Source organism: Dicentrarchus labrax, unplaced genomic scaffold (assembly GCF_905237075.1).
Source record: "Dicentrarchus labrax unplaced genomic scaffold, dlabrax2021, whole genome shotgun sequence".
NCBI lineage: Eukaryota > Metazoa > Chordata > Actinopteri > Moronidae > Dicentrarchus > Dicentrarchus labrax.
The window spans coordinates 13,372,688-13,385,373 of NW_026136709.1; the positions used below are offsets into that span (position 1 = coordinate 13,372,688).

The 12,686-nt window shown below is 41.5% G+C and overlaps 1 protein-coding gene across 2 annotated transcripts in view; it reads left to right on the plus strand.

Annotated features, from left to right (window-relative positions):
• Window positions 1-1,077: 1,077 nt before the first annotated feature.
• The window catches only part of arfgef1 (ADP-ribosylation factor guanine nucleotide-exchange factor 1 (brefeldin A-inhibited)), a 50,534-nt gene continuing 38,925 nt past the window's right edge, over window positions 1,078-12,686 (plus strand). Inside the window, exon 1 of one of the 2 annotated variants that reach the window (XM_051411399.1) lies at window positions 1,078-1,435. In XM_051411399.1, the coding sequence (XP_051267359.1) occupies window positions 1,312-1,435 (124 nt within the window). In that variant the 5' untranslated portion in view covers window positions 1,078-1,311. The remainder of the gene's footprint in view (window positions 1,436-12,686) is intronic. The other variant, XM_051411401.1, reaches the window with a different exon arrangement.

Below are 12,686 nucleotides of genomic sequence, written 5' to 3' on the forward strand. Positions count from 1 at the left end.
AGGACAACTTTAAGCACAAAACTTTAAATCAAGCTCTTGCTTTTAAACATCCTCCTCTTTTTCTTTTCTGCTCTTCATTTCCAGCCTCTGATTCTGCAGCTCTGCTCTTATTTATGGATCCAGAAATGGTGAAAACTGACACATAAGACATCCCAAAGTGAAAGTGAACTCTGCCGCCCACAGCTGCCAAATTTGTGTTGTCAAATTGCCAGAATTCCAGGATGTATTTTCTGTTGAACTTTGCTAAATTTTACCTTAAAGCAGTGTAGCAATACTAAATGTGAGTGCACACTCAGATAAGGTGAATAATTAAGCAATGTGATGGTAGGATTAAACAAAGGTACAATGATATTTGCAGCGTAACACTTTGCAGCACTTCTCTACATAATTGTCAATAAATGAGAGGGAAGTGGGGACAAAATGTGAATGGTTCATATTTTAGAAGAAATAAAGTGGCCATATATAGGACTAATTAAATGTAAGGAAAATATAGACCCACCACCCAAACACAGGACTGTAACCTGCAATCACTCCCGAGCTGATTGACAGGTCTTTTATTGGACTAGACCAATAATCTGGGTTATTCATATTTTAATATGATGTTTTTTAATCATATTAAAGAGAGAATCTAATTTCAGGCAACCGGAAAAAGGCTGTTTAATAAATATGAGTAAGAAGATTCACCAGAGAAAAATGCTTATTTGTCTTCTAAATATAAAACTTCTATCTGTTTTGCAACTATAATTTCGCTGTCAAGATGCTTTATTTTATGTATACCACATATATACACAAATTCAAACACTTACAGTCCTCACACACATAAGAACTAGATCATGTAGCATACATATATGTGGGAAAGTGACATGTTTTATTCAGCAATCCTGCTCACATCTGGTTTAATGAATACCATGCATATATTAATGCCAGTTAGTTTACATATGAGTTTAATAAGCCCGTGTTCTGTGAGTTAACAGTTAAAGCTGTAACTCATGACATCCCTCCTCTCTCTCTCTCTCTCTCTCTCTCTCTCTCTCTCCCTCCCTCTCTCCCTGCTGCCTCACTGCGGCCGTCCTCAAACGTACGTGACGTCGTTTCCTCTCTCTCCAACATGGCGCAGGAGGCAGGTCGTTAATGGAAATCTGAGGGATTTACCCCACCTTCATGTGTTTATTTATGTTTGTCTGTTAGGGGCTCTGCGGCTGACATTTCTAAAGGAATACATCTCTATTCGAGGCGGCTGCAGCCCTCCCCTATCCCCCCCCTTTTTACCCCTTGGGACCAGGCACACCTCGCCCCAAATTCCGGTGCGACATGTTTGAGGGCAAAAAGACGAAAAACATGTTCCTCACACGAGCTTTGGAAAAGATCCTGGCCGACAAAGAGGTGAAAAAGGCACACCATTCACAACTGCGCAAAGCCTGCGAGGTGGCACTGGGTAAGTTACGTTGTTTTAGCATCACGTTTTCTTTCTTTTCTTTTTAAAGCTGTCTTTGGACTCATTGATTTAGACACGTCATGCGTCCTTTCACTTATTAACCGGTTATTCTGCAACAGTGTCGCAGTGTTTTGGCAACACAGCGCCTCCTCACCCACCCCCCATTCATTAAAAGCTCCATGGTGATATCGCCTTATTGTCTTGTGTTATAATTCAACAAAAACCTGCGTATTTAATTGACGTGGCATGGGGCTCCGTGGGTATGATTCCGTATTAAACACGGAAATGGTGCAGGAGGAGGGGTTGGGTGTTTGCAACACCGATCCGATGCTGCGAAACTAGTAGCGATGTGGGAACAGGCCGGACACTGGACAGAAAATAAAGTTGTTAAGGGCTGAATCCTCCTTTTATTAACAAGCTAATGCACAACCACACCTTATACACTCGTCAAGTGTCAACTATATTCGTCCAAACTGTTTAATTTGTGTGCGTTTGACTTCATAAAGGTGAGGTGTTTGTGTCTCTTCCTGGTACACAACACACGGTTAGCCCGTTCAGTACAGGGAGGTGTTAGAAGAGATATTTGTCTTTTAATTACATCTTTTATTTATTGGACTGTTTAATCATGGGTGACTCTTGGCTCTCGTCTTCATTGTTATGTTGTAAAAGTAGATGTGAAGTCGGGCTGGGGCGAGAAAAAAAGGGTGACAGCTGTCAGTAGCACCTTTTTTAAGCTAGGACATTTATCAAGCTAACGGAAATGATGAGGTGGCACTTCCGGTCAGAGCTAAAATAAAATTACAAATGAAGATACACGTGATAGTGACCAAAATACCAAATAATGAAAATACCGTAGTAGAAAAAAATGAATATATTTAAGAAATAATGCATGTGAAATTAAAGACTTTCGCTTCTTACGGCCTGTTTTTCCTCAACAATACCAAGACCACGTCAGCGATTTTCACGTTCACTGCGCTTTTATTTTGAAGTCAACATCAATGAACATCCGGTTTTACTTAAATTATATGTGGCAACTTTATGAAACTATTTGTTAGCAGGTGTATTTTCCGATACACGTCCTTAGGGGTGACTACTTATAATAAATATACAATTTAAAAGCAACTCAGACAAAAGAGAAGTTCACATATTATTAGAGCACATACATTTTTACATTTTTAACACCATAGCCAATGTTTCTTTTATCTCATGTCAGACTTTTAAAATATCTGTTCTGTGTCTAGGAACAAGCTGGGTTTTGTCCTGCAAAGGGAGTAATATGACACTACCAGAGAAACAATGAGTCCATGTTGTGCAGCAGCCAAACACCCTACCTGCCCCAACAGCTGCTGCCTTTATCAGCTCATTTAGGTTGTAGGGTTTTGCAATGGCCTTGGAGGCTAAATACACCAATTGTGTTTGTCTAGGCTTGCTCTGATGTTTCATAAAACCAACCCACCCTCTCAAATGCTATATTCCCCCCCCACTTTATTGTCTGTAGTGTGACGGGGGAAAAAAACTGAGTGCAATAGGCTAGCCTTCATTGAGAGAGTGGATTGAAAGGGACTAGTGCCGCTCCAGGAGAGTCAGTGTTATTTCTTTACCTGGGAATCAGAGCATAAAGACTTGAAGTGATGATCTCATCAGGTGAAACTCTTTGTCTGGTGCACGCGAATTAGTCACTCACCCCTATGGGTCTTTATTGAAATGTAGGTCATCCAACTGTGAATCATTTAAACAACCAATAAAACCGTAATGGCTGCTAACTGCGAGATAGCATCTTTTGCATTAGTTCCATTATCTACCGTTTATGGAGCCGCTACAAATTCACAGTGAATTCTGTTTTAAGGGTGTACTTTCCCTTTTTAAAACATTACATTGCAAAAAATTAAATAGTCATAATTAACTGCCGTTTTCAACTGCACACTGAGGCTCAGCCGTACACTACAAAATGAGAATCTTTGTGATGAGCGTAGCAGCCCTACAGTTGTAGTGCATATCAAAAACGACTGGGTGACCCAGTATACTGAGTGACTTACATAATCCCCTCCAGCTCTTGGGGCCCTGAGACATCTCAGGGAGAGTGCCTGTGCCAGAGTCTCCTCTTTGTTGTCACTGAAAGTTCTCCAGTTCTTCAGTGACACTGTTCAAAACGAGGTATTGTTTGAATCTTTCCAAAGTGGTGTTTTAATTTGGACTCAATATATGTAATGGAAGCCTATTTATTTTTTTAGTTGCAGCCCTCACCCAGTAGTGAATCACTGCAGGGTTTTAATGTATAGGAATGAGGCTCTGGCGAGGCTACATTTTCCAGACAGTCCACCCTCCTCACTACCAAACTGACCTTTCTCCTGGATTATCAAAATGTCACTCAGCAGTTTCCCAAAGAGAATAATACCATCTCAGTTTCACACACACTCTAAACTGCAGCAGTGCAGGGTCCTATTATCTTTGGATCACATCGTCGGCTTCTTTGAGAGGAGCTGTCTGTCTGATAGCACGGAAAGGGAAGAGGGTAAGACTGACAGCTAACTCAAAATATCAAAGTGCCTCGCAGTATATGCCCACCAACTCTCAGGAGTGAACATAGAGGCTTTGGTTCATTGCTGTCATGGCTTGCTAGCTTCATATGATGCTGCCTTTGTGGATGGTCCTATTAAAGCCAACCTGTCCTCTCTGACTAGACAAGTTCACACGGCTTTGTTGCTACTGAATAAACAGTCATACTGTGAATGCAACAAGCTAAATCAGGGTACTGGCTACCACTCTAATAGGAGTGAGAACTTGTTTCCAGGCTAGCAGTCACTTAAGGAGTCGAGTCCTGCTGAGCATGTTGCTCATTATCTCTCCCCATAGGGTGTATGATCTGATGGTCAGCTACAGAGGTCACAACAGCCTGTAAACGTGTTGCAGCTGCATTCTTGATGCCTCCCTTCAATTTTTGTCATCTACAAAAGCATATTCTGTTCATGTTCTGGAGACTGGAAAGAGAACTCCTCTGTGTCTGAAGCTTTGGTGTACACTTAACATGTCTTTTTGTCATCACAAGTCATTTTCTTTAAATTTAGTAGCCAATAGGTTGTAGTACAGACAAAATTAATATGGCGATAACATCGGGCTCTTGTCGACACATGCTTGTTATTCGTCATCAGGAACTTGTTTATTTCAGCTGTTTCATACTGGGCTGGTAAGGTACAGCTGGCTTGTCTGGGCTTATTTGGTGAAAAAATCTGCCTTTGGTTTAATATGGCTGCATGTGAGAGCAGTGTGTGAATTTTATTCCAGGAAGTTGTGTCCTTTGAGCAAACAGTATTGTTGTCAATTGGCTTGTCAGCTTGGTTGCTCGGAGATATTGACAGTTTGAGTGCCTGTGGTGTGTTCCTGATGGTCTGAGGGGTTTGACATTCATTAAATCTGAATGTTTTGCACATGGGGTTGTTATGAGAAAATACATTACAATAAACCCGGAGCTAGCAGCTATATTTAAATGGTCCACTGAATCTTGGCATGATGTAATGGTAGTGTTTGTTTCCTTTCGTCCACATCTCCTCAAAATTCATCATTTGTGTTGATACTGAAGCTCCCAAACCTTTGGTTGAATCCATTTAAAAGTTGAAAACAACTCTAAGATATGCTGTCAATTTGTTCCATTACTTTAAATTTATTTATGTGTATTTTTCATGTGCAGAGACTTCTCAAAGATACCTGTGAGTCAGGTGTTCTTGTAAAGAAGGCTCTGAATGAAGATGCAGGTTTTAAGCAATGTCCCTAATTATTGATTATGGTCTGTAATCGCTTAATAATCAAAGGCTAAGAAAATAAACCTTCTCAACTTCATAGGAAACTAGCAGGACTCCTGTCGCTGAACACAGTCACATTCAAGATTAAAGAGAAACTCTTGACCATCATCAATTAATCATTAACACCCCTACGTGCATTAGATTAAAACTTTTCATGATTAAGAAATGTTCCCTGCTCGTACATGGAAGATTTGATTTAGACCAAACACAAAACACATTATTTGACAGGTTCAAGTAACAGCATTTGTGAAATAACTGTGGCAAAACATTTTTCCCTCCAAGGTCAAAAGAACCTTGAATAAGAGCTCTAAACAGACAAAATAAACGAGTTTGCAAGCTGCTCTTTTGCACCAAACTCAAGGCCAACTGCCTACATGGGCCACTGTTTCTTTAGAGTTGGCAAACCTGGCAGGGAAGCAAGTGGGACAAATGCAACTCTGATCATTAAGGATGGCGAACACATGCTCCCTCATGATAAGCTGCACCATAGTCACCACATGCTCACCCATGATAAGCACCAGATCCTGTTTGTTAATTCAAGTTTTTACCATGACTCCCTTAAGAGCCACACTGCCTTCCCCAAAAAACATGCAGCCTTGGATATTTTGACTCTTACTGAATAATACAAGCTTCCCTGTCCCTTTGTGCACCTGACAACCTTTTTACAAGCATCCCTCATATTCCTGACTGACAACCCAGTAGTTGAAGTCAGTCAATTTCATTCCGATTTCCAGGCAGAGGAGGCACAGCAGGTAACCTGCTGATGAAACTTGCAGGCGTTGGTAAGGATGAGAACATGTAAATAAGGGAAGAGATGGCAGCCGTCAGCTACATTTTTATGTCACCTTTATTTGCGAGGGTGCTGTAAATGTTGGATGAGTTATCTTAAGGCTGCTCCAGTGTGTGACTTTAACTGGAATCAGATGAATGTGCATGTATAAGTGTTCAGTTCAAATTTAAAAGGATGAAAGACCTGCTTCCACAGTGGAGCTGTCTCTCCTTCTAGTGTGTTGTAGGGCTGCAGGTACATGCTACATTAATGATTATTTACATTATTTATTCATCCATTGATTATTAAAGTTTTAGAAAGTAGTGATACAAGCCCACAAGAGTTCTCTACTCGAGGTGACGTCTTGAAATTGCTCGTTATGGCTGACCAACAGTACAAAACCCCAAAGAAATGCAATGTACAGTTATAAAAACATTAGAAAATAAGTAGTTTTCACACATTTGAGAAGCAGCTAAACTTTTTGCATCATGGAGGTAAAATGTGCTGGATGTGTTAAAAAGTGCATTAAATGTGTTGCATTGAATTATTCCACAATCAAGGCTACTGCTACATTAGTCTGAAGCAAAGGAAGAAATGAGAAAGGGTGAGGCCCCCGTGCCTGGTTTCTGTCTCGTTTCTCCCCTCCAGACTAAGTGCAGACACTTAAGCTGCTTGTAACCCCAAAGGTTGACTGGTATTCAGATAATGAGCAGTGGAGTAGTCAACATGGCACGGCCAGTGCTTGCTCTGAAAGCATAAATAATCCTTTTATCTATACGGAGGAGACAGTTTAGAATTTAGAAGGAAGAGTCTGTTTTTTCCTTTCCACTTTTTAAATTTATTTTCTTACACTGATACCTCCATACATAATACATTATTTCTCTCCACCGAAGCCTCCTTCAGTCCTGGGATAGGTGATAAATTAATTATACCGCAAACAGATGAGCCGAATGGAGAGAAACCCTCTCCTCTCTCCCTTCTTCTCGGTTTCTATTTCATCTTGTGGTGCTTGTTATTTATTTGTATTTATTTGTATCTTGTATTGATCTTTCATTGGTATTCATCTAAGGAAAGTTGGTACCGGGCATACAATACATCACCATTACTGAGGGGGGTGGAGGGAGGAAAAGGCAGTTAAGAGCGAGGAAGGCATGTGAGTAAGGAGGCAAGAAAGAGAAGAAATTAGGAGCTTAAAGTGTCAAAGGTCCAGTTTGTAACATTTAGGAGGGTTAGGGTATATTGACAGAAATGCAGTATATATATATATATATATATAGCCAATATAAGGCTAACGTTAGCTAGCCCCTCTCCACGAGTGTGCTGTTGATGACTCAGCTTGTTTTAAAATAATAATAATAGAAATAGCGTGGCTGACTAGCTTCCTGAGTGGAATACAAATTCAACAGAATAATAAGTTCTCTGAAATGTTGAATGTTGTAAAGGGCCAGGTTTCGTACACTAGTTGACAGTCCTTCTCTTAGCCCCTGCTGCTGCTTAGCTAACTGCTGCAAAGCTGTTTTCACATGTCTCTTTTTAAAATATGGAACTGTACACACAATAGCTGAACTATCATTGTAGTTTAGGTTTAGTTTCACAAAAAGGGAGAAAAAATTCCAAATTCGGCTTCAAGAACTGATTTGGTTGTGAAAGTCTCACATACAGCACAGTGGTGATGTTTTTACTTTATCATAGCTTGCCGCTAAGCATGCTGGGACCTAAATGAGAGCAGGTTGCATGAGAAAGGACACTTCGGCTGAACGAGTTGAGAAAGATGCAGTTCACAGTACACATATTTATCTTCCATTGGCTCGCTATTAATTTCCAGCTTGTGCAGCACAGTGCTGCACAATAATAATAACCCCATTTCAGAGGACAGAGAGAGCAATTCACAGCGGTGGAGCAGAAAAGTGCCAAATCATGTATCAGCACTGGAGTTATTAAAGATGAATTCATTTTAATAACAAAGCCAACAGCTGAGTAATCAAGGCCTTGTGGTGGCCGAGTGCTTTGTGACTTTTTGGCTAGAAAATGAGAGTCTTGATTCAGCCATGGGAGTGAGACTATTGATTAGACACAGGCTTATGCAAGTGCGAGTGAGGGGGTTGGTTGGACACACATGCACACAGATGTAACGTGCACATACAGGCATGCGCGTACACATGAGCACACACACGATTAGGTAGCCCAGACAACCTCTGACAGTGTTTCCTTCTTCCCCTCCAAATGTAATTACTGCTGTGCAACCTTTCCTTTCAGCCTGCACAATAGAAATGTCAGGGGTCTGATTTTTCTCAGGCTCTCCGTGGTGGTCGCAGCTGCCCCGTGTTTATCTGTGTTTGGTAGGAGGTGGAGGTGGACACCTACACATAGATTCATCCTCAGATTAGCCTGTCTTAGCGACGCAAAGCTGCTGTGTTGTCTTTATTGTTATACCTATGGACATTATCTTATTACAGACTGTTCTCAAACTGCTGTTGCTTGATTAATGAATACACCAGAGATGTAATAATGTTCATGGCCTGGATAATGGGGTCAATGTGGGTCTCTGAATGGAGATAAAACTTTACTTTTTACATCTTGCACCATCATAAGGCTATATTTTATGTCCAATCTGAGTCCTGAGGCTTCCTTTCTTGTCTCCTCAGTGTATTTCCCTTATCATGTCCCACCACACACACACACACACACACACACACACACACCTTCTTTGTCTTTCCCTGCTTGGACATCCTGCTGCACGGTCAGTGGTCTATATCTGGAGACACACAGTTACAGTGACCACCATGTTTTACTGAGGTGAAAGCAATCGGGCACTGAATTGAATTTTAGCAGATTGCTGCGTACGGACCGGGCAGAGCCAAGCATGGGATCCATGCCAGATGCAGATGGGCTCTAAGCTCTTTGAAATGGAAATGCGACTGCAGAAGGCTGGATGCCCTTTCTCAGTGTCCAGCTCCTTGCTCAGGTGATGGAAACTGAGTCAGGGAATGACCTCTTACCTCTCGTCTGTGTGTAGAGAGAAGCCCATTAAGGAGACTGCATTATCATATTGTAGATTTGTGACCCACGCAAAGGTCAGGAAGTAATTAGGATGCATTGAAATCCTTTCCATTTCTCCTTTTCTTTCCAAAACATGTCTCCCTACTGTGTTAAAATGAGACTTGGTATACTGTTTCCCTCTAGTAGCCTTGTAATATGAGCACCTACTTGCATACACTTGTACAGCACGTGGACACGAACCACGGAGCTGGCGAGAGACAGGTTTATATAGCTGATTTGTTTTGGAAGCCAGCCTCGTCCTTGTCCCTGCCTTCTCTCGCTTTCTCCTTTTTCTCTCTTTACTCTGTGTATGAACCCGCTGTCCCCTCCCAGCGAGCTGTTTTCTTGCTGCTGATTTTGTGACGTACTGCAGAGCGTCTCCAGAGAGCTGTCTGTTTATCTCTGTCCCTCCTGCCAGTGGAGCAGCCGTGTGCAGGCTCTGCTGTGTCTTAATTGATGAAATGTTAGAGCCCTCATGAGATTTTTGGTGTTTGTGCATGCACATTAAAAGACTGTGCGTGTGTGTGTGTGTGTGTGTGTATGTGTGTACTGTATCCGTGTTTTGATTGTGATTCTATGTGTGAACATCTTGCTGGCAGAATGTCTACTTATTGAATTAGTGTTGATCCAACAGCTTTAGTCAGCAAGAATATTTGCCCAGGTGTGTGCAGCCGCCCAGGCTATCATTGCATGGCTCTGCCAGCAACATACTGTTGATATATGACCATTCACCATACCATTCAGATGAGCCCAGGAGAGTCCAGTAAGTGGGTTGGGGTACTTCTTCAGACAGCTGTTTGTTAGGTGTAGGAGACATCGTCTATTGTTTTCTAACCTTATAATTGATCGAGGCACATTGTGTGTATCTGCAATCTTACTTTGTTTATTGTAATCCATTGCACTTCAGGTGTACCCTGTCATTTTGTACACTTTTAAATACTAAACTTACAAACTAAAACGCTTGACAGCTTTGCAAAAGAACTGCAGGGCTACACGAACAAACAAATAGCAGCCGGGTATTTTAAATTGTGTCCACATTGACAGCATGCGTCAGCGAGCAGAGCAAGCAAAGCCCCCTTGGGCTGAAATAATGGTTGCTTTGCCTCTATTTACACAATATTTTGCAGATGTACCGCAGATGAGCTGCTGCTGCTTGTTGAAAACTGTATTTAAACTTCTGTATTTGTTTATGCTTGGAACGAAAACTTGAAGCCTATACGCCTTCTTTTACAACAGATTAGAACTTTACTCTCCAGAGGTATTATACAAAAGGCCTTTTACAGAACACTGCAGGAACACCGGGGTGCAGGCCGCATTTTCTCATGGCAATCAAGCTATCAAGTATAACAAAATTTGATTGCTTTCCAAATGTAATGTGGCCCTACTTAGGCTAAGTAGGCATTGTGCAGCTATATTATTGACCTCTGTTATATATGAAGTATAATGGATGAATGGTCGCTGTGAAGAAATTATGAAAGCATTTCTGCCTTCAGTATAAGTAAAGTTACAGCTTTGCATAAACAAAATAAGAGGTGGCCTGTGGAGCTTTCTTAAACAACATTTACATTTAGTGTTACTCACCAAATTGCATTGTGTGAATGGTTGAGGTCTAACCAATGTGTACAATGCATATTCACTTGATGCTTCTTTCCTGCTCTTGTTGGCGTATTGCTGCATATCCTGGTCACCTGTCAATCAGTGGAATAGTGTCAAACCATTGGCAGTAATGTATCACGTGTGCGCGAGATAAATAAAATGGGGACCCACACATAGAAAAATAACTACTTAGTGCTGCTATAGGTTAAAAACAGCACAGGGATGTTTAATTGGAGAGCAGGTTTTGTGTTTCAGTTATTTTTCTGACTCTAACTGTGTACCTGTCAGTTGCAGTCAGCTAGAATAACATTTCGGCATTGATTGAAGTGTAAAAAAGGACTTTATAATATTCCTCACAGATCTTCTTCTGTGCTTAGTTCCCTTTAGTCCGCCTCCGGCTCCTTAGATGGACAACCATCACTTCACAATCCACTCTTTCACCTTTTATGCCAATTTATGTTCATTTTAGACAACTGAATCCTTACAATGCTTGAAATGATATCCATTATTTTCCAAATCAGGAAAGATTCTGTAAAACCCCCTTTTCTTCTGATCCTCACTTCCTTGTGCTGCATTACATTTGCTTAATGCACTGTTGCACAAACACACATTACATGATCCAAAACACACCCGGGGAAGGGATAGGACCTGTGATTCCAGTGTTAATGGTTCTGTCCTCTGTGGCGGACACTCCCCTCCCAGCACAGTGCTCTGCTGCTGCTGGTTGAGGAATGCTTTGTCACGCCACTAAGGCAGGGTGGCGCCCAGGAACGGAGGAGACTCGAGTTAGCCGGGAGCAGCTCTTGTCAGCAGTGACAGACAGTGAGCAGGTTGTTTTGCCATGCTGCCTCGAGAAGCATTTGGACTTTGATGTGATGCATCGTGAAAGCAGAATGCCATTCTGCTTGTATGTTGTTAATGAATGTTTTATTTTCTAAAATGCATCATCATGTGTTGAAGCTTCACCCTCAAACACAGTATAATCTTAGCCTCAATATTTATTCATTCAGTGAAGGGTTAATGAATATGCATGGAAATGTTTGAGCAACACTGTTTACTTTCATTCAGACACATAAACTCACGTTTGGAGCAATAGGGTGTAAACTGCAGAGCTTCAGGGATTTCGGTAATAGCTGCTGCATGAGGGGAGCACATTCCTCATTCACTCGGCTCAGACTTTCCTCCAGATATTCTAGGGATTTGAACTGGTAACCCTGCTGCAATCCTGCTTCCAACCTTTGGTTCAGGCTTCCCAAATACTTCCCTTGCTGATTCATCAGCCTTATCTATTACAGCTGCTCATTTGCATCCTAAGAGGCTGACTACACCATTGTGCACTTGATATCTAAGCCATGATCAGCTTTTGCTGTAGCTCAGTGTAAGTGTGATTGAAGGGATCACTGATAAACCCCTTTGAAACACGTATTATATAAAGCGCTGCAGAAACCTGTCTCTGCTCACTGTCAAGTTCAACAACTGAGTGTGATGTTGCCGTCTTTCAGTCTAGATCTGCTGTGTTTATCCTGACTCCTCAGTCACACACTGTCACCTGAAGCTGTGAGGTTGTTGTTGCCTTTCTCTCTCATAAGAACAGTTATCCTTGTCAAAGGATTTCAGTTACTCTCACTTATACTTATTTCACAGTCTTCATACAGTGCATTATAGGACTAATCACAGCATGCATGCTCATTTCTTTCCATGCAAGTGCAACAGTGTAGCTGTTTTCCATTATGCTAACAGGGGTGGCATTTAGATGTTTTGTGTGAGCTGACTTCAGACTGAGGTGCTGAAGCTTTCCTCTTCATGTCGTCATCTTCTCATGTATTTTTCACAGACGGACTTGTCGTGCGGGTGTCGTGTAACAGACTTCGTTGTATTGGGGGACCTGGGCTATTATGTTTGCTTTAATAAGTCTGCCCCAAAGGCTGATGTAGAGGAGTATTTGTGCAGTGTTGTTTTCACTAGACATAGAGATATCCAATAATAAATTCAAAGGATATGTATCACAATGGTTGGCAGCATTGACTCAGCAACTTTCATGTGTGTCACG